This window comes from Cercospora beticola, chromosome 10 (assembly GCF_033473495.1).
Source record: "Cercospora beticola chromosome 10, complete sequence".
Taxonomy (NCBI): Eukaryota; Fungi; Ascomycota; class Dothideomycetes; order Mycosphaerellales; family Mycosphaerellaceae; genus Cercospora; species Cercospora beticola.
Window position 1 is genome coordinate 153,121 of NC_088944.1, and position 26,020 is coordinate 179,140.

Sequence of the window (26,020 nt, forward strand, 5' to 3'; positions counted from 1 at the left end):
CTACTATATACTATATTAATTTAATAGTAATATCTCTTCTATATATTTCTCTTATAGTCTATCTATTCTATACTACTATTACTACTAATAAGAAGTTAGTCTCTCCTTTTACTTTCTAGTTCTTAAGCTAAAAGGCTTTTCTAATTTTAAGCTTATCTAGGAACTAGATAAGATTATCTTAGTCGAGCTAGATCTAGCTATTTATATTCTCTAGCTTCTAGAATATTCTAATACTATATATAATTACCTAGGTACTTAGTATCTCTATCTAGGCCTCTAAGTATATAGCTTTAAGCTAAGATTAGTTCTTCTCTAGTCTACTTTTCTCTTCTTTTCTATAGAGAATAACTTTAAAGTCTCTACTTAGGAGCTTTTATATAGCTTTAAACTACTATACTCCTAGTTTCCTTCTAAGTTCTTTATAGCTTATTTTCTTTACTATCTCCCTTTCTTTTTAGTTTTCTATTCTTACTAAGATAGTTATAAATACTTAAAGCTAGAGCTTTAGTATTATATATCTAATTTAGACTATCTAGGCCTATATTTTAGAAATAGTAGTAGTAGGTATTAGATAGCTCTAGAGAGTATTCTAGATAGCTTAAAGAGTCTAGGACTCTTCCTAGTAGAGAGCGAGATAGAGAAGAGCCTATTAGATCTATTAGAGAAGAAAAAGAGTTAGAAAGAAAGAAAAAGTTATCTAGATATCGAGATAACTCTAGATCTACTCTATAAGTATTTTTAGGTTCTTTTAGATTATTAGTTTTAGAGTATTAGTATTAGTAGTTATTTTCTAGCCTTATTAGCTAGAGAGAAGTAGTTACGAGTAGATTTAGGCCGCCTAGGAGTTAGAGTTATAAATTCTATCTTCTAGGCTCTTTTCTCTACTTATAGTATTATAGTATTAGTCGAGAGAAGTTATTATATATTAGAAGGCCTCGAGGCCTTCTAGTATTATTATCGTCGCCTACTAGAGTATATTTATATTTTTTAATAGGCTTATAATAAAAGACTAGTATATATATATATAAGTAAATAAAACTATTAAGTATTTCTTATTCTAGTACTATCTATAGAATAATCTCCGACTATAGATACTATAATATATAGATACTATAAGAAGTAATCTCTTTTTCTTTTTTAAAAGAAAAGTAGTATTAGATAATAAGAAGTAGAAACCTATAATAGAAGTAGTTTTAGTAACTATCTAGTTTATAATAGCTATAAGCTATCTCGAAAGTTTACTATATTAACTTTACTCTAGCTAGAAAATAGTTAACTAGGATATATAAAGTATATAATACTAGTAACTTTATATCTACTTCTACTAACTATTTCCTTATAATATACTTTTATACTAATAGTAAGATACGCTTTACTTACTAAAGATAAGATAGTAAAAACTTAGAGAAGTAGCTTTAAGAGAGCTTATAGTATACTAACCTAGTATAAGTTTCTAGTTATATAGAATAGAAGAACTAAGAAAATAGACTAAGGTAGGATAAACTAAATAGGCTATTAGGAGTTTAGGAAGTTTTCGGGAAGCAAAAGCGATTACGTAATATCCGTAGTGAGCCCTTTAGGTACTTAGCGCCGGGCGGAATAAACTCTATCTATCTATCTATCTATCTATGCACGACAAACTCTGTCCGCTTCCACCACACACAGTAGCTTGAACTATGAAACGAAATGTATGCGTGAGACGCTGCCAGTCGAGGAGTGTAGCAGCCGTTCATCTTGTCACGATTGTAGCAGACGCGAAGCGATCGATTGGACCAGCGACCAATCCTGGTGCACTGCGTAATGATGTTACGATTTCCGTCGCTCAAGTATGTCTACTTCCCCATCCACAATCCCGAATCGCAGAAAGGAAAGTGGGTACTAGGTATCGAGAACATGAAGGCGCAAAGAGCACACTCGATGTGAAGCACATGGGCTCTCTCTGCTAGACTTCGCTATGCGCACAGCGCGTAAGTGAAATCTTGCTCGTGGCTCCTTGACGTCATGTATAGAGCCCACGCGTTGGGAGTTGACGAGGTGCGCATTGCTCTTACCCCCTTCTCTACCAGTCAACCCGAAGGTCCTGTCAGAGTTATTTAATGGCCCGTCGCCGCATCTGTTCGGGCTGCAAGAGTGTTTTGGTCCCCTTGTGCCAAAAATGTCTTCCGCGCAGATGATCCTGTGAGGTGCAAATGCTTTCTGCTTGAGGAATGCCCAAAGCGCAATCATCAGTAGCATTCGTGCATAGCTCTAACCCAATAACACCAGGCGAGAGAAGAGCCACGATTTTTCCTCTGCAATGTTCACGGTAGATTTTCCATAACGCATGATTGTCAACGGTTCAGCCAGAAGAAGCCGTATCAGAGCCCAATATACTGTCGTGTTCTGCGTTGCTGGGCCGATGGTGCCGTGCCGGGTCATGGCTTACAGTGCTCCGATCCCATCAGAGGTGGGACCAAGATGACGACCTCGAATCCTCGGCTAAAGGTCTCAGTAAATCCACGAAGTCATGAGACAGTCGCGGAATCTCTCGAAGTATCTCGTCATCAGTAATTTCCAATACCAGCCGAGCGGCTTGTGAAGGTTCGGTCCGGAAATATTGAAGAATTCGCTCCGCTACATGGCTAATCTCTCGAATTCGCGCACCTTCAGAGACGTCCATCAGCTCGACAAGTCGATAGAAATCTCCGTCACGTGGTTCCAAGATTCTGTTCGTAACGATCAGCAGGGATAGCAGGATATGACGGGGACACAGCTGACCTTGTCTCCGTCAATGTCTGGCCAAGGAGCAATAAGACTCCCTCACCCCAAGCTCTTACGAGTCGATCTAACCTTTCGCCTAACTTTCGTAGACGCCTGCCGATACATGGTGTTTCAGCGCCCTCCATAGCATTCCCAAAGCTGGTCATACCTTGGCTGACATGAGCCTTTATGATATGCAGGGGATTGCCAGCTCTAGGGACCTCCGAGGCAAGGCTTTCTGGTGTACTGACCACGAATGCATCCACCCCACCCCATTTGGTAGTCGTGATATCCCTCCACAGCGCCACGGTGTGATAATTACGCATCAATCGGAGAAGCTCGATACAGCAGTCCGTGCGATTGATCACACGAAGACGCTCTGAGATAGTCATTGCTCTATCTATGCGGATGATATCGCTTAGAGTTTGCGATCGCAGACCCTGCACTGCAGCTTTGAGGATGGAGAGCGCCGAGCTGTCACCGACTGAGATCGCTAGTGCAGCTAGCCCAGCTTTTCCATTGCCAGGAACTTTTAGAATCATGGCTTGGTAGGTCCGCATCGCAGCAAAGACCATTGCACGCCGTTGCGCATCGTGACCCTTCCTATCCTCCGAACTGATGTAATTCTCGATTAACGTTGCGGGATTGTCTGCCCGAGGCCTTCCTGGCGTCTTACGGTTGTCTTTTCGTCCAGGCGGCTTTCGAACGCCGCCATAGTTTCGCGTTCCTGATGGATTTTGCGACGTTGCAGAGGATAAAGGTGTGACCGAGATTTGCTGAGTGCCTTCGACCTCGTCCGAGTCTAATTCTTGCATGGACGAGGATGACCCCATAATACTTTCTGTATTTGCCGACCCCTGTTGCTTGTCCGATGTGTCTAGCTCTCGAGATTCGGATAGCGGCAGCTGAACTCATGAAGTGGGAGATCCGTTGTCGTTTGAAGGTGATATCCCTTCTATCGACGAGGGTTCAAGGCTTGCCATCTGCATGGATACAGCTCCAGGGCTCTGGGTGGGCGAATGCCAATCGTTGCAGCCGGAGAGGAATTGCTCCCTTCGGTCCGCATTCGCCGGGGGTATGATACGATTTCATCATCTGTATTGGCGAATCATGCGAATTGGGAGATCGTAGCTGGATTGCATCCGGAACTGTTCGATCACTCTCCGTCAAAAGTGACCAGTAATCGCTATGTCGTTCCTCATGGACTTGCGCAGCCGCTTGTTGTTCGTTATGATGATACGCGTTGTTCAATAATCTAGTTTGTGGGTTCAGTCGACTTCCACGCCTCGCCATTTCCTCGACTTACCCCATTTGTATCATCAGCTTCAGTACGGCAAGATAACTGTGCGAGTCTAGCCAGACAGCTCCAACGAGCGCCGCTACAACGTTCTTTAGAGTAGTTAGCTGAACGCCATTGTGGACTTGACGTTCGCTAAGCTTTAGCCATTGGTCAAGACGAAGCACTTTCGCGATTCTGCCGTAGTGTTCTTTGCTTCGAACTTCAGATAATGATGCTTGCAATATAGCTACATTCCGTGCGTTAGGATAAGATCAAATATAAGGTCTTGAGTTTTACCTCGGGGAAGGTTCCGCTCTGTTCCGTCACTTATTACGACAAATCCTATAAGAGAGTCGCTAAGTTAAGCGAGCCCTCGGTGGCCCTCTCGGTCGGGGCTATTAGTGTCCCCGGCTAAAAAGTACCTTTTAAGTAGATTGAGATTATAAAAGTCGTACGAGAGCTTTAACTAAAGATCGCTAAAAATATGCGCTTTAGTATAAGTATCGTCTAAAGTCTATATCTATACTATTTTTATTATACTCCTAGGTATTATAATCTAATAGTACGAGAAGTCTACTATATTAAGGTAGTACGCCTATTAGTGCGTAATAAGAGTAAGTCTACTATTTAAGTTTCTAAAGCGCTATAACTCCTCTCTCTAAATTACCTCGAGTTCTACTTATATATATATAAGAGAGCTCGAGTAGGTACTAGGTACTCCGAAATTAGAATAGAATATATACTTATTAAATAGAGAGATTATTAGTACTATAAGTATTTGCTATAATTCTATATTATACTATAAGCTATAAGTATTACTTCTATATATATAGTAGATATAGCTACCTAATACTAGTCTACTTTCGGCAATATCTATAGAAAGAATACGAAACCTCCGATTCTAGAATAGCGTAGTACTAAGATTACCTTCTAGCTTCCTAGTATTACTATATTACTATATTACTATATCCTAGTTAGATAATACTATAAGATACGTTACGTAGCTCTAGAGTATAATAGAATCTCTCTAGCTAATCTTAGTAGACCTACTAATAAAATAATTAGAGACGTAGTAGTATATCTAGAGGCTAAGAGTACTTAAAGGTTTATAAAGGTATAGATAATATCCTCGTTTTAGCTATTTAAGTAGTAGTAAATTCGGAGATATATAGTCTACTAATAAATAGCCCGTAGTAGACTTAATTATTATTATATAAAGTATACGATAGTATAATAAACGAGTAGAGCGTACTAAATTTAGAAGTAAAATTCGTTCTTTATAAAACATTTTATAAGTAGAGATATATATAGCCTCGTTCTTAGTATTATAGTAGAGCTTAGCGATGTTTTAGTCGTTCTATAAGTAGGTAATAATAGAAAATAATCCTATAGCCTCTATATTATTATTAAGGAGTAGAATTTCTATCCTATAGTACTAAGACTAGGTTGCCTCGAGATTAGATTCTAGTAGTATAGATAAAGTCCTAGGCGCTATATAAGTCGTCTTCGAGGATATAGAAATTAGCTTCCTAGCGGCATTAACAAAAAGGACGTTATCCGTTCCCGAGACATCGTTGCAGGCTATATTGCGCGTAAAATAACCATGATAACTGCGCCAAACTTTGAGACGCGATAGTTCAAATAAGACAAGAAGTACTGCAGGGCTTTCGCGCGGGTCGCTAATGTCATGAGATAATGAAAGATTCTGTGATAGTTCGCAAGAGCACGCAGCTGTCGCATCCAGTCCACTCCAAAGTGCTCAGAAATCAGATCTTGGAAGTACATCAGCTTGTTGGCGCACCGCAAAAGCCGAATGAAATCTTTTCGTTCTTCGTCGCCCACCTGCGAGGCCATGATCTGCTGGAGAGCTTGCTGAAATTTCTTGAGACGCCGATGGAAGCCAAGCTGCTCCTCATCATGGGAACCTGTGGACATTGCTTGTGACAAAATCATCTCAACGGACTTCTCTATCCCACACCCAATGGTTCCTGCTTTCTTTACAATGCCGAGTCGATCAAAGATGCGGTCTCGGTGAAGGGTGACGAGCGTGGTCTGGACTTTCGACAGAGTGTCCTTCCTCGTCGACTTCCCCCGCGACCATTCTTCAAGGTGAGCGAACAGTCGTTGAACTGCAGTCTTTGTAGCTTCTGGTATGCCCGCATTGGCAGAAACTGTTGCCCGCAAGAATGGCTTGTTGGGAAATTGCTGTACCGCTGCTGCCGTTACCCCATCTCGGCCCTGCGACACACAAGTCAAGAAGGCGATATCATCAGCAAGTTGGCGTTCGTCTTCTTCCGAAAGCGCTGTTTCGATCTGTGCTCCTTCCACGCGTCTCGGCCTGTCCACCTCAGCCAATAGACTGTGATCTTGATACTTGCCATGTGCAACGAGGCTGGTTAAATCGTTCTCGAAGTTTTTACGATCGACTTTGGCCCACAAGGACATCGGTGCAGCGTCACTTTGGTCAATTCTGAGGAATCCAGGATAGAATGAGATTGCATGTCCTTCCTTCAGAGCAAGAACATGGTCGCTCTGTGACAGCCATGCTTGCCAGTGAAAAGCTTCGAAATCATTGGTTGATAGTTTGCATTGCGCATGACAAAAACCCTTTACCCGCAGCGCGTAGACGTGCCGAGGCGAGGCGTGATTCACTTCTGAAATATTGTTTCCCATGATCGCGAGGCACATGGATGTCCTGGAGGCGAGGGCGCAGTCAACTCGGGCAACCTTGATTATCACGGAGGTCTAAGAGGTGATGGCCTAAGGCCGGCCGGCGCGCGTGCGACTGTGACGGCGGAGAAACATCTATCCGACGCTAGAGTCAATGGGGCGCTGAAATTTCGAAGAATGTGCAACCACCACTTCTGGAATGTCGTGGTCGTCCTGGTGCGCTTTGAAGCATTGCCGAAAACATGAAAAGACTCGGAACAGTGTGCTAGGCCTTCATGTATTGACAGGCGAATCCTGGTCGACATAATTTCCAGCCGCTATACACACCTTTGCCCTACCAAGCTGCTGTTTATCGGGGAGTCTTGTAATGCGTCGCATAACGACCCGTTCACAGCATGAGATGCGCAAGACGCGCGAGCGAGCAGAGACAAGACAAAGCATGCCGGTAAGGGACGGAAAGGCGCGTTGAAAAGACTCGCTTGTTCCAGGGGCAGAAGCTCGTTGACTGTCTGCACATCCGTTATGTCCCTCGAGGCAGCATGCTCATCGCAATATCAAAGCTCACTTAATCCTCGCATGCTTGCAGCTCGACCTCCATCCAGGAGACAGCACACACCTTTTGCAGTATGTGCCGTGTCCATCAACTAGCACAATTCAGCCGCAGTAGCTCCTGGGAGCGCGAGAGTGTGCGTCATCGATTAGCGGAATTGAGAACCAAGCGACCAAGATTGCGGAGGAGTTGCGAAGTAGCGCTTTTTGCGAGCTAGCAGGACGAGAGAGGAGTTGTAAGTTAACACTGTCGCGCGCGCTGGCCACCTGCAGATGCAAGAGCAGCAAAAAACTTCTTCGAGGACAAAGGGCAAACAGATTGCGTGCGAGAACGTTCGCCAGTAGCGCCTGCTGCCCGGACCACTTGACCCCGGGGAGGGGTCGGGTGAACAGATTGCGGCGTTTGCGAAGCTGGCGTGCAACGTAGGGATGCACAGCATGCGACGTGGGTATGCTGCATGAGGGCGACCGTAAGTGTCTACGAGCTTGCATGGTCGCCAATGGTCACAGTTCGCCCTCATGCATCTGTATCGCAGAAGTGGGTTCAAGTGCAGCTGGCCGCAAAAGCGTGCATGCTGTAGGCTCCGAGGCTGCGAGCACACAACTGAAAGCAAACACAACTAGCTGTCTCCAGGACGATTAGCAGCAAGTCATGCATAGTGGGAAAGCTCAATGCCGTAGGGAAGAGTGCTGAATCAATAGGAATTCCTGGCATCCTCCCTCCATTCAAAGATGTTTGCGCAAGCCAGATGTAATGCACTGAATTTGGGGTTCCACATTCAGTGTTTCGAACTTGCAGCATGATGACAAGCGACTGCGGCGCTTGCAGTAATCCAGTTGACCAGAGAGTGACCTGGAGGAGTCAATGCTAATTCGGCCAATCTCGTATTGCTCAAGAAAAGCTGCTTATCTTCTCTTCTCTGAGTCCCGAGGCTACTGTTCCAGATCACAGCAGCACTGGCTAACAGACAGCCTCATCGGCTGCACAAGATGATGAAAGGAGTCTGCAAATTTTTCGAGACCGGCAAGAAGTGTCCGTATGGCGACAGGTGCAGATTCAAGCACAAGTTGAGCTCCTCTAATAGCGCTACTCCTAGTTAGAAAGGCTATAATCGCTAGACATCTGCTCCTTTATCTAGCGCTAAAGGCGGTTACCTAAATAGCTTACCTTCAAATAATAACGACTATACAAATTTGCTAAAGAAGTAGCTATATTACGTTCTAAAAGAGAAGAGAAAGAGCCGACTACTTAGAGACGATAAGCTCGTAAAATTTGTCGAGCTAGCGCTTAAACTCCTTAAATCTAGTACCGATAATATATAGCTCGTTATCTCTATACTTAGAGAGAAGTATAGCCTTATTTATATCTATAAGATTATTAACTAGAACTTCAAAAATATAGATAATAATAAGCTAGAAGCTTTTATAGCTATCTTTCTACTACTTTACTTTAGAATACTCTCGTACGATACTATACTATAATCTATAGTAGTCGAGACTTAGTATACTATACTTCTTAATACCTTATATAGTATTAATAGTAAGTAGAGCTCTAATATTTTTACTATACTAGTACGAGACTTATTAGCTTAGAAGGATTATAAGTATATTAAAATTATAATTCCTATTCTTACTAGAGTACTCGAATAGAATAGCTCTACTATAGCTAATATAAATCTCTAAGCTACTACTAAGGTTTTAGTCTTACTTCTCGACGTTTCTAATCTAAGTCGGGCCGCTAAGTAGTACTTACGTACTATTAAGACTATACTATACCTCGTAATTAATTTATTAGAGACTTACGCTATCTCTAGTTATATTAGTTTAGATTCTACTACTACTTTTATAGTAGATTAAAATCTTCTAAGTACTTTATCCGAGTATAGACCTCGTTATAATAATAATAGTAACAATATCTAGAATATCGAGATCCTACTAACTTTATAAGAGATCTTAAGTAAGCGGATAGAATACTTACTATATAAAGACCCGAACCTATAGTATATTTATAGTCTATCTAGCTTAATTAATTATAATTTCTACTTTATATAAGAAAATATAGTAGAATAGCTAAAAGATACTATTAAAGCTTAACTTTATTATTAGTAGAGTATAGGAGATACTTCTCGAATTTTAGAGTAAAGAGTTTATATAAATACTTACTATAGCGTCTCTCTTTATAATATAATATTTAATACTAAAAAGAGCTTACTTTTTATTTTATAGTTTTAGTAGCTCTAACTACTCTATAGTAAGTCCTCTAAGAAGCGCGAAGATTAGTAGTAAGAGTCTTAGCGACTTGCTTTTAAGTCCTTAATCTATCTACTATTATCGAGTAAGAAAATAAATTAAGAAGCTATATTTCTTATTATCTACTCGCTCGACTTTAGTCTAGCTCTATCTAAGCTTAAAACGACCGAACCTTCTATTTATAAGTAGTATATACTATAGAAGAACTATAAATACGTATTCGTTACTACCTAGCTTACTTTAATAGAGCTATTTATAGTATCGGACTTTATTAAAAGTTACTTATCTTTATAATAGATTTACTACTCTCTTATTAAATTTCCTAGAGTTCTACTATCTACTTTCGGACCGATACTTTCTATACTCTAGCGTATAGCTATATCTCTCGATATATTTTTTATAGAGGCTCTTATACCTAATACTAATAGAGTAGAGCTACGTCGACTAGTATACTTAGTATATAGTAGCTTTCGATATAACTTATATAGCCTACTTCTAGAAAATTTACGTAACTAGTATTATAATATAGATAATATACTATAAGGTATTACTTCTATACTAGAGCTTAGTAGACTTAATAAGATATAGTAAGAGGTAAGTAGTTAAGACTATATATTCTACGTCTCCTACTAATTTTATTCTAGGCTATATAATATATACTTACTTATATAATTAGCTTAATTTAGAGTCCTCTTAGAGTAGGGAAGTCGTATACTAGTATAAAGATCCTCTAGGCGCTTCTAGATAATAAGTATACTACTAATCTTAGACCTATTATTTATATTTACTATACTAATTATACTTTAGACTAACTTCTAGAAAACCTCCTCGACGCTAGAATAAGTTAGATCGTCTATATTAGCTCTCGTTCTAGAAGTAAATACCTTATAGATATTAATCTCTATATATTAGCTTAGTAGTATAGCTTTATAAAAATAGAAAGTAAGTATTAGTTCGACTTAAAACACTCGATTAAGGAATTAGGTTAAGCTATTAATTAATTAGTTTAGCGTCTCTATTCTATTCTATATAATCTCGAGAAGGAAATTATATTTCTCTTTAATATAAAGTATCTATATTTCTATACTTAGCTATCTTAGAATATAGATAAAGATAGATTTATTATCGTTTATAGTAAGAAGATAAGTTCCTATTAGAGGACCTAGTAGAAAGAAAGCTCGGTCTTACTTTTTACTTAAGATCGAAGTCTTATAATATTATATAGTAGAATAGTAAAGCTCTTTAATATAACTCGAGAAGAGTATAAGGCTTTATATAACTTATAGATAGACGAGCTTACTTCCTATATTTATTAAGATCTAAGGATTAAGCTTATAATATTTAACTATAATAAAGTAGTAATAGAATCTCTATATAGTAATATTAACTTACGCGTATTATTAAATATAAATATCGTCGGAGTTATAATAATAGGACTAGCGCGTTAGCTTAGTACTCTCTCTAAACTTCGATCTAAAGTTCTTATAGTAAAGAAGACTAGAGAAGTTCTAGAAGTCTATCTTCTTACTACTATACTACTATTATTAGAGTATACTATTTTAATTAGAGACTACTAGTAACTAAGGCCGAAAGTATAGAACTATAACCTTTCTATAGAGAACCTCTATAGTAACTAAATTATACTAGATATATCTCTATTCGAGCGACTTATTTACTTTTACTAGGAAAATATCTATAGTCTTCTATACGTTATACTAGAGACTTAGTAACGTATATACCTATATATATCGCGGCTTATCCGCTCTATATTATATCCTAATTTGCAAGATACTAAATTAGTAAAGACTTATCCGGAAGTCGTGGGAATGCGTAAGAGACTGTTTTAGATAGACTATAAAAAGAAAGAAGATAGTAAGAGAACTCAGATGCAGTCGGCTTCTCGTACCAACCGCTACGAGGTCGAAATGGTCGCTGCTCTCGTCGGCCATCTCCAGAAGCAAGGCGTCTATACCGCAAATGATATTGCGGTACTAACACCGTACTTAGGCCAGCTGCGGCACTTGAAGGAGAAGCTCCAGAACTCCTTCGGCATCATCCTCAACGACCGAGACATCGATGAATTGGCTCAAGAAGATGCGACGAAGGATGTGGAACCGGCTCTGGCCGCTGATTCTTCACGTCGCCGTATATCCATGACCAAGGGCACACTGCTCCAAGCGATTCGACTCGCCACTGTCGACAACTTCCAAGGAGAAGAAGCTAAGGTGGTCATTATCTCTCTGGTTCGCAGCAATGACAGCAACAACTGCGGTTTCTTGCGGACCCCCAATAGAATCAATGTATTGCTCTCTCGTGCGAAACACGGTATGTATATCCTAGGCAATTCGGCAACCGCATCGAGTGTTCCAATGTGGCAACGAATCCTGGAGATTTTCAGGACCGAGGGCAACATTGGCACTGTTCTGGAGCTATCCTGCCCTCGCCACCCCGATACCGCTATGCAGGTCACGGAGCCAGAGGACTTCTCTCGTGTGGCACCAGAAGCAGGTTGCGATCTCATGTGCGGCAAGCAACTGCCTTGTAGTCATGCTTGTCCGTCAAAATGTCATGCAGAGAGCCTGCACAATGGAGTCCACTGCTTGAAGGACTGCGTTCGACCGAGAAAGGGCTGCACTCATCCTTGCAAGAGAGCCTGCGGAGATGAATGCGAGGCCCAGTGCGCTATTATTGTTCAATGTGACATCACCCTACCTTGCGGACATCACGTTACTAGGATGCCGTGCTGGTCGTACCAAGACACGGCCAGATATATATGCAGAGAGCCCGCTGAGCGTCAAGTTCCTGGTTGCGGGCACGACGTCGTCGTTGCTTGTCATATCGCTGTCGATGATCCAGGATATTGCTGCCAGGAGCGGTGCTTATCGACGCTGGAATGCGGTCATAATTGTCAATCAGCGTGCTTTGAATGCCGCCCGCGGAATCATGAAGGCAAGAGTGATACAATCAATCACGCCAAGTGCACTCATAGGTGCGGCAGGAGCTTTACTAGCTGCGTTCACTCGTGCCCGGAGCAGTGTTATACTGGCGAACCCTACCCGCCTTGCTCTTCTAACTGCGAGGTGCGCTGCATTCATTCTGCGTGCCAAAAGCAGTGCTACGAGCCTTGTACGCCTTGTATAGAAGAGAAGTGCCCTTCGTTTTGCGAACACGCGGAGTACTAGATGCCTTGCGGCGCTCCGTGCGATAGGGTTCCTTGCTCTAAGCGTTGCAAGAAAGTTTTAGGTTACGGTTATTAGTGCCCTTCGATATGCGGCGAGATATGCCCTTCTCCGAAATTCTACTAAGTTTGCGCTATAGAAGAGGTTCGAGATAGCACGGTAGATCTCTATACGCTAGAGATATATATAGAGCTAGATCTAGACGAGACGCCTTATCTCTTTCCTCTATATAAGTATATCTTTACTATAGAGACTCTCGATAGCTAGATAGACATTTCTAAGTATTATAATATAGGCGAAGTCGACTATCTAAGCGTACTAGTTTCTATTAAAGATAATCTACTACTTCTCTTCTATAAGAATCTTAAGACCTACTCTAATTACTATAGCTATCTTCGTACTATTACTCGGTATAGACGCGTTATCTAATAAGTATTACTTAACGAAAATACTAAGAAGTTTATCGCTTAGTTCTATTAGACGTATCTACTACTTATAGAAAAATTTTAATAGAAGTAAAGAGAACTACTAAAGACTATTAGGTAGACTTCTTTAATTACTAAAGTCTTATTTACTAGTCCTAGTACGTTAGCTACTACTATCTATCGTTCGACTATAAGCTACTACTCTACCTTTCTTAAGCTTCGTTATACTATTACGAATTTTATAAATAAGATATATATAGAGAAGTAGCTATTCTAATATATTCGCGATCTTATCGAGTCTATTCGAAGACGCTAGACTATAGATATACCGAATTTCGAGTACGACTAGAGTATCCTATAAACTTATAGTATACTCTTAGTAATTACTTTTAGCCTTCGGTATAATCTTATTATTATTATAGACTTAGTACGAAATTAGAAGAATATATCTTATTAGTAGCGTAGCGCTAAACTATTAGCGATTAACCTAAGCAAATATCGTATAGAGTACGACTCTTTCTATAAGTCTACTATAAAATCGAAGTATTCTCTTTAGTAGACTAAGAGCTATATCTTTTAGGCTTACTTTATAGCTCTCGTTATAGTATAATATTAGCTTTAGATAGAAATAGGTAAGCTACTATTTATTTCGTAGAAGATTATTACTAATACTAGAATAGCTTATAGAAGAGCGAGGCTCTTAAGCGTAAAGTAGTCTTATATCTTAACTAATCTAAAGAGATCTATTATATATTCCTAAGCTAGACTAATAGCGTTACTTCTAAAGTTAATAGCATTCGTAAGATACTTAATAAGTCTATTAGTAGCGCTAAGATACGTATAGTAGTAACTATTATATCGAGAGAGTTTAGTATTACTAGCTATTAGTACTACTATACTAATAGCTATCCTTTTACTATTAGTAAGATAGTTTACTCTCTTTTTTAGCCGATAGAGTATACTAATATTCTTTATAGATAAATATAGTAGACCTATAGAGTAGACTCGTTACCTAGAGTATAGTACTTCTATTAGAAGTTAGCGCTATATCGCTACTATAGGTATTACTTATACTAAGAATATCGAGAGAGAATTTAGTAACCTATATATAGAAGAGTAGATAGTAGAAAATCGCTCGACTATAGTAGTAGTAAATTTTATTAGAACTAAAGCTAAGCTTAAAACTACGTTTAGTAAGTATATTTATTAATAATACTAATTTACTAGAACCTTATATATTACTATTTAGTATTAATTTACTAAGAGTAGTTATATAGCTATTAAAGAAGTAATAGTAATTCTCGTACTTTATAGTATAACCTATATAGTAGTAACTATAGAGGTAGCTAAAGCTTAGAGATAATAGCTACTACTACCTAATCTAAAGCTTAGCTCGTCTATAGGAGCTTTAATAAGAACTCTATATATAGTCTAAGAGTTATTCTAAATAAGTATTATATTATATACTTTATAGTATCTATAAATTTACTCGTAATAGGATTCTTATATTTTCTTAATATAAGATATAGAGTAAGATTAAAGCTAATACTATAATATTCGATACTTTAACTAAATCTCGACTAGTCGACTATAAGTTATCGTTTTAGATATAGTAGATACCTACCTATATATTACTCTTAGTACTATTCGAAGATAGTTTATTTAGTACTCTTAGAGCTACGTTTCTTCTTCGCTTTTACTAGTAATACTAATACTTCTCTAAAACTATTCTATACTAATATAATTACTAGAGATTCTATCGCTTCTATATACTTATCTATTTTAACTACTTCGCTAATAGGTAATATTAATTACGACTCTAGAGATATAGGCGACGTACTATTTACGCCTACTATACTATTTAACTCTCGATCCTAAGCCGGATAAATAGAAGCTAATATATAGCTTATTAGTATATAATATAACTTATCTTAGAGAATATACTATACGTTTATAGACGATACTTACCGAGGCTTTCGAGCTCTTTCGAAGCCTTTATTAGACTATTAAGCTTCTTTAGAGTATAGGTACGATCGCTTATATTATTAGATTCTTCTACTATTAGGTAATTTATATCGGTATCTATAAGTTACTTAATTGTTTTATAGCCGAATATAGGAGGTAATTTCTATATAAGTTGCTCCTTAATAATATATATACTAATACTATCGACCTAATTCTTTATAGCTATCTAAAATAATTATTAACTACGTATAGAATACTAAATCTAAAACCTTTATACTTTATAGTATACCTATATATAATCTACTATAAGCTAACTTACGTAATACTCTATATCTACTTCCTTATATTCTTAGACGATCTAGATAAGGTTTTTAATATTACTTTTATCGAGTTAGAAGTTACTATTAAATCTAAACTTTTAGGAGATTACGCGCTCTAATCCCTATTTTCGCCGGCTAGCTTAAACTTTTTAAATATTACTAATAAGGTAATAGTTATAAGTAATTAGGTATCCGGTAAGATATAGCCGAAGTATCTTATCTACTTTTCTTTCTATCTTATATCTAAGACTATCGATTACTCTATTAATAAAAGTAAATAACGCGTTAATAGTATTAGTAATAGCAACTGCCTCGAGTATAGCTTTTATAGTCTATCGAATATATTATAAGATATCGCGACGGACTTCTATAATAAGTCCTTACTATAGCTAGTATTATTCTCTAAAGAGTTTACTAATAATCTCTAGGTTAAATATACTAGGTAGCTCTATTTCTCTACTATAATATATAAGCTTCTTTATAGAAGTAATATAATCTAATCTTCGTATATATTCGATATAATAGTAATCGCTATTAGACTCTTTATTATTCTCGATAATTACTTAGCTATAACTTTTTAACTTTATATTCTCTATAAAGTCCTTTAGTCTATTTTAAACGATAGTACGTAGGCGCTTCTATTATCCCTCCTTTATATATATATACCTAAAGAAGCTATCGCTATATACTCTATTAATAGCTACCTTTAATAATACTAAAAACTTCTAGCTTATATACTATAGATAGCTTCGCTACTACTATATAGTATTATAGAGCTTACCGAGCTACTCTAGTCGAGCTTTATACTCTTCTATTCTCGAAATAATATTAGTATATAGACTAGGGAGATTTTCTAAGATCTAGGTTTTAAGTATATTACTTAATCGAGACCTTAAGGATTAGATACTAACTATACTCGAGTTTAGCGATACCTATACGCTCGCCGCGAAGAACTAAGATTCCTATAAGTTATATATAGCTATAGATATATCGTAGGTCTCGAAGCTATAGTTCTTTAAAATATACTAGCTAAGTCGAAAGACGACGTCCTTATTATAGGCTATTATAATATATACTATCTTGCTCTCTAACTCTTTAGATAAGATATCTAGCTTAGTAATTAACTCTAAAGTATATACGCTATAAGAGTCGAGCTCGAGAGAGTATTTAGTAACTTCCTATAAAGTAAAATTACTCTTTATAGAAACTATAGCTAAGATAATACTCCGCGGCTTTTCTATATAGCTTCGTACTATTTTATAAATAATAGGAGCCTTATCTATTAACTATTCCTAGTTATCTATATAGAATAGGCTAGGTAAGTCTACGAGAGTTAAGTATAGTTACTCTAGACTCTTAAATTCGATATAGAGTATATTACTACTAAATACCTTTATATCGGATAAGCCTATAGCTTACTTAGCTTATTTAATTAGACCGGAGAGATCGGAGTTAATAATATTAATTTTATAGTTAAACTATAATAGGCTTCGATATTCTTTAGAGTTATAATCTAGACTTAGAATAATCGAGACTTTAATACCTATAGTCTTATTATAGCGAAGTACTAGTTCTATAGCGAAGCGTATATATAGATTATCCTTAGTAGGAAATTAGAGGCCTAAGATTACTTCTAGTATAGAGCTCTTTCCTACCGACTAATTATTATAAATAATAATCTATAGGAGGTTAATATAGTAGGTAATACCTATTAAACGTAATCTATCGATAATATCGAGTAGATTATAATAGTCTTTAGACTATAACTTAGCCTCTGCTATAGTTTAAAGTAGATATAATATTAAGAAGAAGAATACTTTAGTCGATAGTTAGAGCTAGTACTTCGTTTACTAAAGTATTATTATTATCTTATATAGTAGAGCTAGTACTTACTACTATACTAGACGAACGAGTATACTTCTATACGAGATTAGAGACCTCTACTCCTAATATATTATCTCGAAATACTAAATAGCTTAGCTACTTTTCGAGGTCTATAGCTTATAGATCGAGTATAGAGTATATTATTTATAGAATATTCTATTTTCTAGTACTTCTAAAATACTCTTCTAGTCTCTTTAACGTCTTTCTAGTACGTAACGTAAAGATACTAAGTATATTATCTTACTACTCTATTTAGCTATTCGTAATCGTTTATAACTAGTTTTATATATATCTCTATAATACGTTCTATAGTATATATACTATAAGAGCTTAAAATTAGCTCTACTTCTATAGCTTCGATATATAAGAGCGACTAATAACGCCTAGGACTATAGATATTTATAAGAGCGACTACGACGCTTATATAAACGCTAGCTTCGTTAGTATATACTTATACGAAAAGCTAAAAGTTAGTATCTCGTATCGTATAGTACTAGTAAAACGTAGCGCTTCGTAAGCGAGTAAATTTCCTAATAAGCAGATTTATTTTCCCGAGTTCTAGTATACGACTTAGATACTATATCTGCCGACTTCTTTATATATAATAATTAGTAGACTACGCCTCGTATAGCTTTTCTAAGTAATATATATAGAAAAAGCTATATTTATATAAGATAATCTATTATTAGTAAGTAAGGCTCGTTAACCTTATTAGAAGCGCTATAGTATTATATTATATAGGTTATAAATAACTCTAGCCGCGCCTAGAGCTAGGATCTAACTAACTACTTATAGCTAATAAGTATTTAGTACTTATATCTAAAAAGATATTTATATTAACGTCTTATATACTCTTACTATATAGTTCTATAAATAATCTATATACTTAAGCTATCGATTATTATACTTCGAGTATAAGTAGCTTATATACTCTTTTATATTATAATACTATAGGTACTTCTAGAAAAAGTACCTCTTTAGGCTACTATAGTCCTAGAACTACTTTATATAATACGAAACGAGTAGTTCTAGGTTACCTATATAAAAGATATATTAAGTTAGTAGATACTCTATCTAGATTAGATCTAGTTTAATAGCCTTCTTTGCGTCTACTATTATATAGTTCTCTTTATAGAAAGTAATAGATTAGGCTACTTTCTTCTAGTAAACTTTACGTTATATTACCTCTTACTACTTATAAAGAGTAGCGATAGTATCTATTACTTCTACTCGGCGCTTCTAGTTACTAGTATACTTAGATAGTATAAAGATAAGTAATATACTAAGGACTCGCTAACGTTTACTACTTAGAGAGCTAATTACCTAGGCTAATATTATTTATATAGTATCCTAATAGGCTCCTCTTAGCTACTATAGGATATTATTAATCGGCTACTCTTTCTAGTACCTAGTCTATACTTACTTTAATATAGCTTTATATATCTCTCTTTTCCTATATAGATAGTTCTACTAAGTATATTAGTATTCTATATATTCTTATATACTACTCGACCGCTTAATTATTATATAGTAAGCCTATACTTACCTAGCTAGACGATTATATATTCTTCGAGCTAGAACGACTTTAGAGTACTTCTTAATCTATACTAACTACTAGTTATAGAAAGATTATAGTTAGCGCGAGTTAATTAAGCGACTTATTCTACTTACTATCTAGATAATTATAGTCTAAGGCTCGAGCTTATAATAGGCCGCCTATATATCTTAGATAATATTCCTAGGCTATAGTATACTAGTAGCCTCTAGAGGACTTAGAAGGACTTAATATAGTTACTATATCCTACTTAATATATTCGAGAAAGTTCTTATCTATAATAGCTTTATCTAATTTTAAGTAAACTAGAAAGAGCTAAACGTTAAGATATATTAAATAGTTCTCTTAATTAGCTATTCTATAAAGTATACGATATTTAAGCTCTAATTAACTAATTCTTTAACTTAAAGTAGCTTCTAGAAGTATTAGAGTATACTATACTATATAGAAGATAGAGCTTTATAGTAAGGCTTTAATATAGTAGTTAAGATATAGATTAATATAAATAGAAACTAGATAGTATAGAGAATAGCAATAAGTAGCCTAACGATCTAATAGACTATAAAGTATAGATCTATACTACTTTTTAAATTAGTTACTCTATATATAGTTCTAATATTAAGGTATTCGTAATCTAATTTATCTATAGTAAGATACTAATATACTTCTTATATTTTCTTACTATTTCTTCTCTACTATTATAGCTAGCTTATTATCTATCTTTAATATCTACTAGAATCTTTTATTTAATCTAGCGAAAAGTAACGCTACTATATTAATAGAAATAATCTATAATCTATATATAGCTAAAAACTAGTATAGCTAGAAGCTACTCGTAATAGCTAAAGCTAGGCGATATAGAATATAATAGTATTAGATCCTAGTATAATCGAGCTATTATTAGCTAGAAAGCGCTTATACTAGTTACGTTTAGATATTATATATTAGCTTTTAATCTTAAACTTAGAGAAGTATCTTATTTTTAAACTACTTATAATCTAGAGCCTACTATACTATTAATCTTTTCGCTAGATTAAAATTTATTAGTCTAAGAATAAAGCTTCTAAATAAATCTACTTAATCTATATCTATTTCTTCCTAGAGTTAGAATAGTCTTCTAGGTTAACTTTCTATAAATACGCTTATTACTACCTAGAAGATTTCGGTCTACTTAGAGTTATCGCCTAAATATTATAGAAATATATTTAAATTATTCTCTTCTATAAAGTATAAAATTTAATACTTAAGGATAATAGCTAATAGCTCGATCTCTTCTAGTAGCTTAGACTTATCTACTACGAATAGTAATATTTAGATTATTATATAGATATACTACGATATTATTAGATAGATAATCTATATAATCTTAATACTAATATAAGTATTAAAGCTTATAATAAAGCTAAAGGAGAATATATCTAATAGCTTATATATAGGCTCTATTATATAAGCCTCTAGACTCTACTATATTATATTACCGACCTACGTACCTATAATAGCTAATTCTAGATAGCGTAGGTAAGCTAAGTCCTCGAGATCTATAATTTAGACTTTCGTAATCTTCTATTTAGACTTAGATAATATTATCTAAACTATAATATTATTAGCTTTTATATCTACTACTAGGCTAGCTTAAGAACCGGACTAGTATACGAGTCCTTCTACTATTATAAATAATACTTTTCTTATATATTATAGTAATACCTAAGAGTATATATTTTAAAATATACTTTATTATCGTTTATAGGAAATTCTTCTAAGTAAGTTATAAGAAGCTTATTTAAAGATAGTCGAAAATAAAAATTTTCTACTCGAAGATAGTATTAACTAGGTTATATACGAAAGAACTACTACTAACGAGGTTATAGATCTCTAGATATACGTTCTAGTCCTAGAGAACTTCCTTTAAAATAAACTCGTTTATACTAGTACTAAAGATAAGAGTTAGTATATTATTCTTATAGTATTCGCGAAGTTCTTACTTTATATAGTAGATATATATTAGTAGCCGTCCCTTATTTTAAATAGTCTTTTCGAGTATATAGATCTATCTCGATTTTCTAATAATATATTCTACTATAGTCGAGATTTCCTCTTAGTCTATATACCGATATCTAGTAAGTATAGAGCCGGTACTAAAATAGTTTTAGAAGGCGTTAATACTCGAGTAATCGATAATAAGCTTAGATAAGCCTATATAAAGCTAATATATTAGAGTAGTTATAGTTAATATATATAGAATTAGTAGTAGTATATAGAGAACCTTCTAACTCTTATTATATTAAGCTTAGTAAAGAGGTCTTTAATAGCTAGCTACTATATAGATCGGAAGTATATAGTTAATTTCGCTTAATTATCTAATAGAATATAGCGCTACTATAATATCTAATACTAGGTCTAAGTTCTATAAGACTCTAACGCTTTACGCGCGCTTCGGCTACTTTAGTAATAAACGCTCTATCTCTACTATTCCTAACGACCTAATACGTAACTTAGCTACTACTACTTAGAGACCTAATCTAGTATAGTAAAGGTACGAATAGTATATTTCTAGGAATAGTTTTATATTATAGGACCTTATAGTATAGACTTATATAGTAGGTACGTACTTAGATATTTACTTATACGTTAGAGCTATTATAGTTAGAAGAGGATAGTAGAGTATAAGGATACTATTAGATACGTATATATAGGTTAATATAGGCTTAGAAAGTTAATATAGCTCGAGAAGTATAAGGTTATAATATATAGCCTATAATTATAGTCTCTTCTATATCTAAAATAGGTTCGCTTATATATAGTAACGATATAGTATATATATATCTACTTATATAGGTAACTCTTTATATTTTATAGTCTACGATCCTATTTATCTACTTATATTATATAAGATATTATATATCGATAATATTACTATTCTTATCTAGGCTATATATAGTATAATATATTCGCTTATTCTTATTACTTTAATACTTAGATTCCCTATACTAATTATTAGTAGAGAACTCTAGTAAAAGTTCTTATATAGAAGTTAGTACTTTATTACGACTCTAATAATCTTAGGCTTAAACTTCTCTATATTATTTTTAGTAATCTTAACGAATTCTTGCTTTATACTTTTACTAGAGAATCTAGATAGCCGACTCTATAATATTATTTTATCTATAACTTCTAATATAACTTACTTACTAGACTTACTCTTAATATTCTTTAGTAAGAAGCTAGAAATATATCGTACTAATATAATAATTCTAAAGTAGGTCTTATAGATAGACTAAAGATAAAATATATCGTACTAGTAGAAAAGCTATAAGAACGAAATTAATTATTCTTTAAGCGCTAGAGGATATAGCTTTCTTATTTTATATAACGAGTTCTAGGCTAATTCCTAGTAGGAGTTACCTATATCTACGTCTCCCGAAGAATAGCTATATTACTATATAGTTAAGAAAGAGGCTATTATAGGCTATATAAGTAGAGTAAGATATATATTATACTTATATACTCTTAATAGTTTATATAAGTAGAATTATTAGAAAGTATAGTCTAGTTAGATATTCTAAGAGATACTTTAGAGATTAGGATTAGGTAATATAGGTTATATAATACTAGGTTATATAACCTAGCTAATACCTATCTTAGAAGTAAGATATAACCTATAACTAACTAATATAATTAACTCGGTTAGTTCCTACTTATTATCTCTACTTCTACTATATTATATCTATCTAACGAGTACCTATAAGAATATAATTTAATAGGTTATAAGCCCGAGTTTATAGAGAGGCTCTAAGTAGAAAGAGTTAGCTTTCTTATTCTTAAAGTAATATATATTACCTCTTATAGGATCTATAGTATTAACTAGATAGAGAAGTAGGAAAAGAGTATAAAAGAGACTAGAGATATATCCTATCTATACTATTTTAAAGCTTTAGAAGATCCTAGTTATAAGCTAGAAGTTCCTAAAGAATAAGTAAGATAGAGAAAAGTCTAGTAAAGTATACTCTACTTTAAAAGAGAAGTATACTAAAGAAGTATAAAGAGGAAAGGATTAGCTTTAGACTATAGTATCTAAGTAGATAAAACTAGGCCTAAGTACTAAGTACTACTAATAGTTTAGAACTAGCTAGTAGTACTCTTCTAAGAAGATAGATCTTTTAGAAGTTCTCTATTTAAGAACTTAACTAACTTCTATAAAAGAGAAGAGTTCTTAGATATCTTAGCTAAGAAAGAAGAGTTTTAGTAACTAAAGAAAATAGAAATCTAGAAGCTACTAATTAGATTAAAAGAGCTTATATTTCTAGAGTTTAGATTTATTTATTTAATTTTATAGAAATAGATTTAATAAGTAAATTAGATAAAAGAAGAATACTAATTCTAATAAAAGAGAACTAGAGACTATAGTTTAAGCTATAAAAGAATATACTTAGAGGAAAAGAAATTTTCTAGATAATCTTAGACTTAAAGAGATTATTAGTATCTACTCTAGCTAAAGCTAAAGTATCTAAAGCTTTATTAAGTAAAGAGAAAGGTACTATATTTTTAGAGTTTAGCTTAAAATAGTAGAAGAATAATATAAAGGTAATCTATATCCTAATAGAAAGTCTTTATATAAATAACTAAGATAAGGTAATAAATAAGATAAGAGTATATAATATCTAAATAAAGCTATATAGGAAATATAGTAAAGTCTAATAAGTATATATAATAGCTATTATCTAAGAATTTATAACTTTTAAAATAGAACTAGAGGATATAATTAGGAAATTATAAGTCTACTTTAGTAATCTTAGAAGAAGAATTATAGAGATTAACTAGAAAGAGTTATACTATAAAACTCCTAATATAAGAATTAAGTATCTACTCTTTATACTTCTAGCTAAGTATAAGAGTATAAAGTAAACTATTTAAGCTTAGAAGAACTTAGACTCTAAAGAAATCCTCTAACTTCTTAAAGTAGAGAAGTTAATATAGTATAGATACTAGTTATAAGAAATAGTAATATTTACTAAAAGAAGAGAGATCTAAAGTATAAAGCTAAAATACTATCTCTATAAGAAGAAGTATTTTAGAAGTATTACTAAGTATCTATATTTTAATAAAGCTAAGAAAACTATTAACTTAAAATAAGCTAGTAGAGTAGAGAAGAGAAGAATACTATCTAGAGAAAGTATATTTAGAAGAAGATCTTTACTAGATAGAAAAGTATTAAAAGAAATAGTAAAGAAACTTAACTTAAAAGTCTAATCTCTTAAGAAAAGATAAACTTTAAGGAAGTTTTCTAAGAAAGTATATACTATCTAAAAAGATATAGAGCTTTCTATAGTATCTAAAGTATCTTAATTTCTATTAGAGGATAATAATATTAATAAAGTTATATACTTAACTATAGAAGCAAAAGGTAAGTATATACTATTAAAATAGCTACTTAACTCCTATACTTTATTATATATAACTAACTAAGAATTACTTTTTAGAGAACTAAAATCTTTTTAAAGGAAAAAGTAGATTAAGGTTAGAAGTAGCTATCTAATAGCTATATATATAGGAAATATAGTAATAGGTAGGAAAAGAGGAAAATAGATTATTCTTAAGAATATTCTTTTTATACTTAGTCTAGGAGTAAATCTTGTTTCTTAGAGCTAATTTAGCTAGTAGTATAGTATTTAACTACTAAAATTTATACTTATTTTATTATCTAGGAAACTAGTTATCTAAATAAAACTATTAGAAGGAGTACTATTTATTAAGAAGATTAATAATATATTATAGGAGCTTATAATATTATACTTTAATTAAAAATAAAAGAATAAAGCTTATATCTTTAAAGTCTAAGAAAAGATCTAAGAATAGTAGAAGCTTTAGTATAGAAGACTTATATATTTTAGAGAAAGTCTTCTTAGAAACCTATATAAAATATCTAACTTAAAGGCTTAGATTCCTATTCTAAAGAAATACTAACTTTATAGAGTATATTCCTTAGTAAAAATAAAGAAATATAGAGAGAAAGAAACTAAAAGGAAACTCTAAAGGTTATTTCTAGTTTCTATTAATATCTATAGTTCTTTACCTATCTTAAGATTAGAATATAAATAGTAGCTTAAGATTATTAATAACTTCTTAAGAAAGAAATAGACTTTCCTAATAAAGTCTAAAGAAAATATACTAAGTATTCTTAAAGACTAGAAGATAAAAGCTAAGCTATAATTAGGAAACTCTCTCTAGATTATAAGAAGTAATAGAGTAAGAGAGCTTCTTACTATACTAAAGTAGTAGAAGAAGAAATATAGAATTTTCTTCTATATAACTAAAGTATATAACTCTATCTAGAATAGAGTAGTTAAGAAGTTAATCTAAACCTCTAAAAACTATATAAGAGTAATACTAGAAGATACCTATATATCTATTAAATTCTAGCTAGAAGTCTTAGTAGCTTATATAGTTATTAGAAATCTTTTTCTAGTAGCTTAGAAATTAATAGATTTAAAGTATTACTTAAGGAAGCCTTTTTAGATATTTAACTCTTAGTATTATACTTTAGAGTTTAGAGTTATAAAGTAGTAGTTTATATAGATTCTAAGTTCTAGCTAGTAGAAATAAAATTAGATAAACTTATAAATAGAAGCAAAGATACTATATTTATTAGATATATTCCTAATACTACTAAAATATAGCTCTTCTAGGAGCCTAATATAAGAGCTATTAAAGCCTATAATACTACTACTTAGTTTAAGTATAAGAAAGAAGAAGATATAGAGCTAAATATTCCTAAGCTTAATTAAGTAAGTAGTATATCTATTAGAAACCTAGTTAGTAGACCTCTAAAGAAGCTAATAGTAGTTATACTTTCTATAGCTACTATACTTATAGCTATAGTAACTAAACCTATAGGTCCTAGCTAAATACTCTTTATATAGTTACTACTTCTACTAAAGAATAAGGAGAAGTACTAGAGAATAGAGAATCTAGAAGAAGAAAACTCTAGAGAACTATAACTCTAGTAGAAGAAAAGTAGAACTACTAAACTACTTAAGTTAAGCTAGGAAGTTAATAGATAAGCTAGCTCTAGTACTAGTAGGAGACTATATTCTAAAGTAAAAGAATTAAATATTATATAGTAGAACCTATAAGGAAATAGAAATTAGAAGAAGAACTAAGACTAAACTTATAGCTAAAAAAGAAGGAGATCTATTTTAGATAAAGGA

The 26,020-nt window shown here is 33.7% G+C and overlaps 3 protein-coding genes across 3 annotated transcripts; 1 reads left to right on the forward strand and 2 right to left on the reverse strand.

The window, feature by feature from the left end:
* Nucleotides 1-2,836: 2,836 nt before the first annotated feature.
* Nucleotides 2,837-3,572, reverse strand: RHO25_013158 (uncharacterized protein; the record flags this gene model as incomplete). Its single annotated transcript, XM_023605020.1, has 2 exons — nucleotides 2,837-2,853; nucleotides 2,909-3,572. The coding sequence occupies 2 exons, from the start codon at nucleotides 3,570-3,572 to the stop codon at nucleotides 2,837-2,839; spliced, it is 681 nt and encodes a 226-aa protein (XP_023448459.1).
* A 2,027-nt stretch (nucleotides 3,573-5,599) lies between these two features.
* Nucleotides 5,600-6,691, reverse strand: RHO25_013159 (uncharacterized protein; the record flags this gene model as incomplete). The annotated part of the gene is made up of 1 exon (XM_023605019.2): nucleotides 5,600-6,691. The coding sequence occupies one exon, from the start codon at nucleotides 6,689-6,691 to the stop codon at nucleotides 5,600-5,602; it is 1,092 nt and encodes a 363-aa protein (XP_023448468.2).
* A 4,721-nt stretch (nucleotides 6,692-11,412) lies between these two features.
* On the forward strand, nucleotides 11,413-12,628 carry RHO25_013160 (uncharacterized protein; the record flags this gene model as incomplete). The annotated part of the gene is made up of 2 exons (XM_065603661.1): nucleotides 11,413-12,008; nucleotides 12,094-12,628. The coding sequence occupies 2 exons, from the start codon at nucleotides 11,413-11,415 to the stop codon at nucleotides 12,626-12,628; spliced, it is 1,131 nt and encodes a 376-aa protein (XP_065459733.1).
* Nucleotides 12,629-26,020: the final 13,392 nt, after the last annotated feature.